Below are 1478 nucleotides of genomic sequence, written 5' to 3' on the forward strand. Positions count from 1 at the left end.
TAGATAGATAGATATAGATGATATAGATATAGATATAGATGTATTGATTTCAGAGAGGAAGGGAGGGGGAGATAGAGAAACATCAATGATGTGAGAGAATCATGGATCGGCTGCCCCTGCACGCCCCTTACTGGGGATCGAGCCCAAAACCTGAGCATGTACCCTTGACCGGAATCGAACCCAGGACCTTTCAGTCCAGAGTCCAGTGCTCCATCCACTGAGCCAAACCAGCTAAGGTTCCTTTTCCCTTTTCTCATCCACACTTAACCTCATAACATATTGTTTACAACGTGCCTAGTGCTTAATCGCACTATTTCCTTTGATGGGTTAGTAATCACCCACTTGACAGAGAGGAAAACTGAGGTCTAAAGAGGTAAATGGATTTGACCGGAGTCACACTGTACACCGTGACAGAGCTGGGCTCAACGAAGGCCTCCTGACCTCCCAGCACAGAGCTCTTCCTACGACTTTAAGACTGAAGAGCAAGGACGTGGGGTGCTGCTTTCAGGCCATTCCCACACCCAGAGCAGACATCACCAATCAATCACAGCAATTCATCCGTGAGCTCAGCCACAGCCTCACACTCTAGGCAGCCTTGACCAATCAAGAGTTGACACAAGAACCCCGGCCAGTGTGGCTCAGTTGGTTGAGCGTCATCCCATGCACTGAAAGGTCACCAGTTCAATTCCCAGTCAGGGCACATGCCCAGGTTGTGGGTTCAACATGAGGCAACCGATTGATGTATCTACCACATACCGATGTTTCTTTCCCCCTCTCCCTTCCTCTTTTTAAAATAAATAAAAACTTTTTTTCTAAAAGAGTTGGCACAAGCCCTGGCTGGTTTGGCTCAGTAAATAGGGCGTCACCCTGTGGACTGAAGGGTCCTGGGTTCAAGGGGAGGGAGGGATAATAGGACTACAAGGTCCAGCATGCATCGGGCCCTCCTGCCTGAGTCTGCGTGAGTGGGGCGCTTAGAGCCTACTGGGAGTTGTAGTCCGGCCTCACCCTCGTCCTCTCCTTCGCAGAGTCCGGTCTTTTCCTTCTCACCGGAGCCTGGGGCTGGAGATGAGGCTCGGGGAGGAGGCTCCCCGACTTCCAAAACTACAACCTAGTCATGGTAGGATGGAAAACTACAAATCCCAGCAGGCAATGGGCCATTCTGATACCTTTCCTTATACTACTCTTCCTCCAGTGTCTGATGGGACTTGTAGTTCCTTGGGAAAAGGCCGCTCGCTGTAGGGGTGCTTATCCATTCCCTGCAACCAGGTCCCGGGGGTCACCTCCTCCTCGTGCTCCCCCCGTCTCTCTCAGATCCCCAGCCTGAGTCACAGCGTGCTGTCACAGACCAGCTTCAGGGCCGAGTACAAGGCCAGCGGTGGCCCCTCCGTCTTCCAGAAGCCCGTCCGCTTCCAGGTGGACATCAGCTCCTCTGAGGGACCAGAGCCCGCCCCGCGATGGGATGGCGGGGGCGGGGGGGG

At 53.2% G+C, this 1478-nt stretch overlaps 1 protein-coding gene and 1 long non-coding RNA gene across 2 annotated transcripts in view; both read left to right on the forward strand.

Annotated features, from left to right (window-relative positions):
• Positions 1–1102, forward strand: part of LOC107184432 — a 10753-nt gene extending 9651 nt beyond the window's left edge. The window contains exon 3 of the long non-coding RNA XR_001515258.1: positions 1026–1102. This is a non-coding gene — a long non-coding RNA (uncharacterized LOC107184432). The remainder of the gene's footprint in view (positions 1–1025) is intronic.
• BRSK1 (BR serine/threonine kinase 1) overlaps positions 1–1478 on the forward strand; it is a 32619-nt gene that overhangs the window by 25295 nt on the left and 5846 nt on the right. The window contains exon 18 of the mRNA XM_015569462.1: positions 1312–1462. Coding sequence (XP_015424948.1) covers positions 1312–1462 — 151 coding nt within the window. The remainder of the gene's footprint in view (positions 1–1311; positions 1463–1478) is intronic.

This window comes from Myotis davidii, unplaced genomic scaffold, assembly GCF_000327345.1.
Source record: "Myotis davidii unplaced genomic scaffold, ASM32734v1 scaffold326, whole genome shotgun sequence".
In the NCBI taxonomy this organism is placed as follows: Eukaryota; Metazoa; Chordata; class Mammalia; order Chiroptera; family Vespertilionidae; genus Myotis; species Myotis davidii.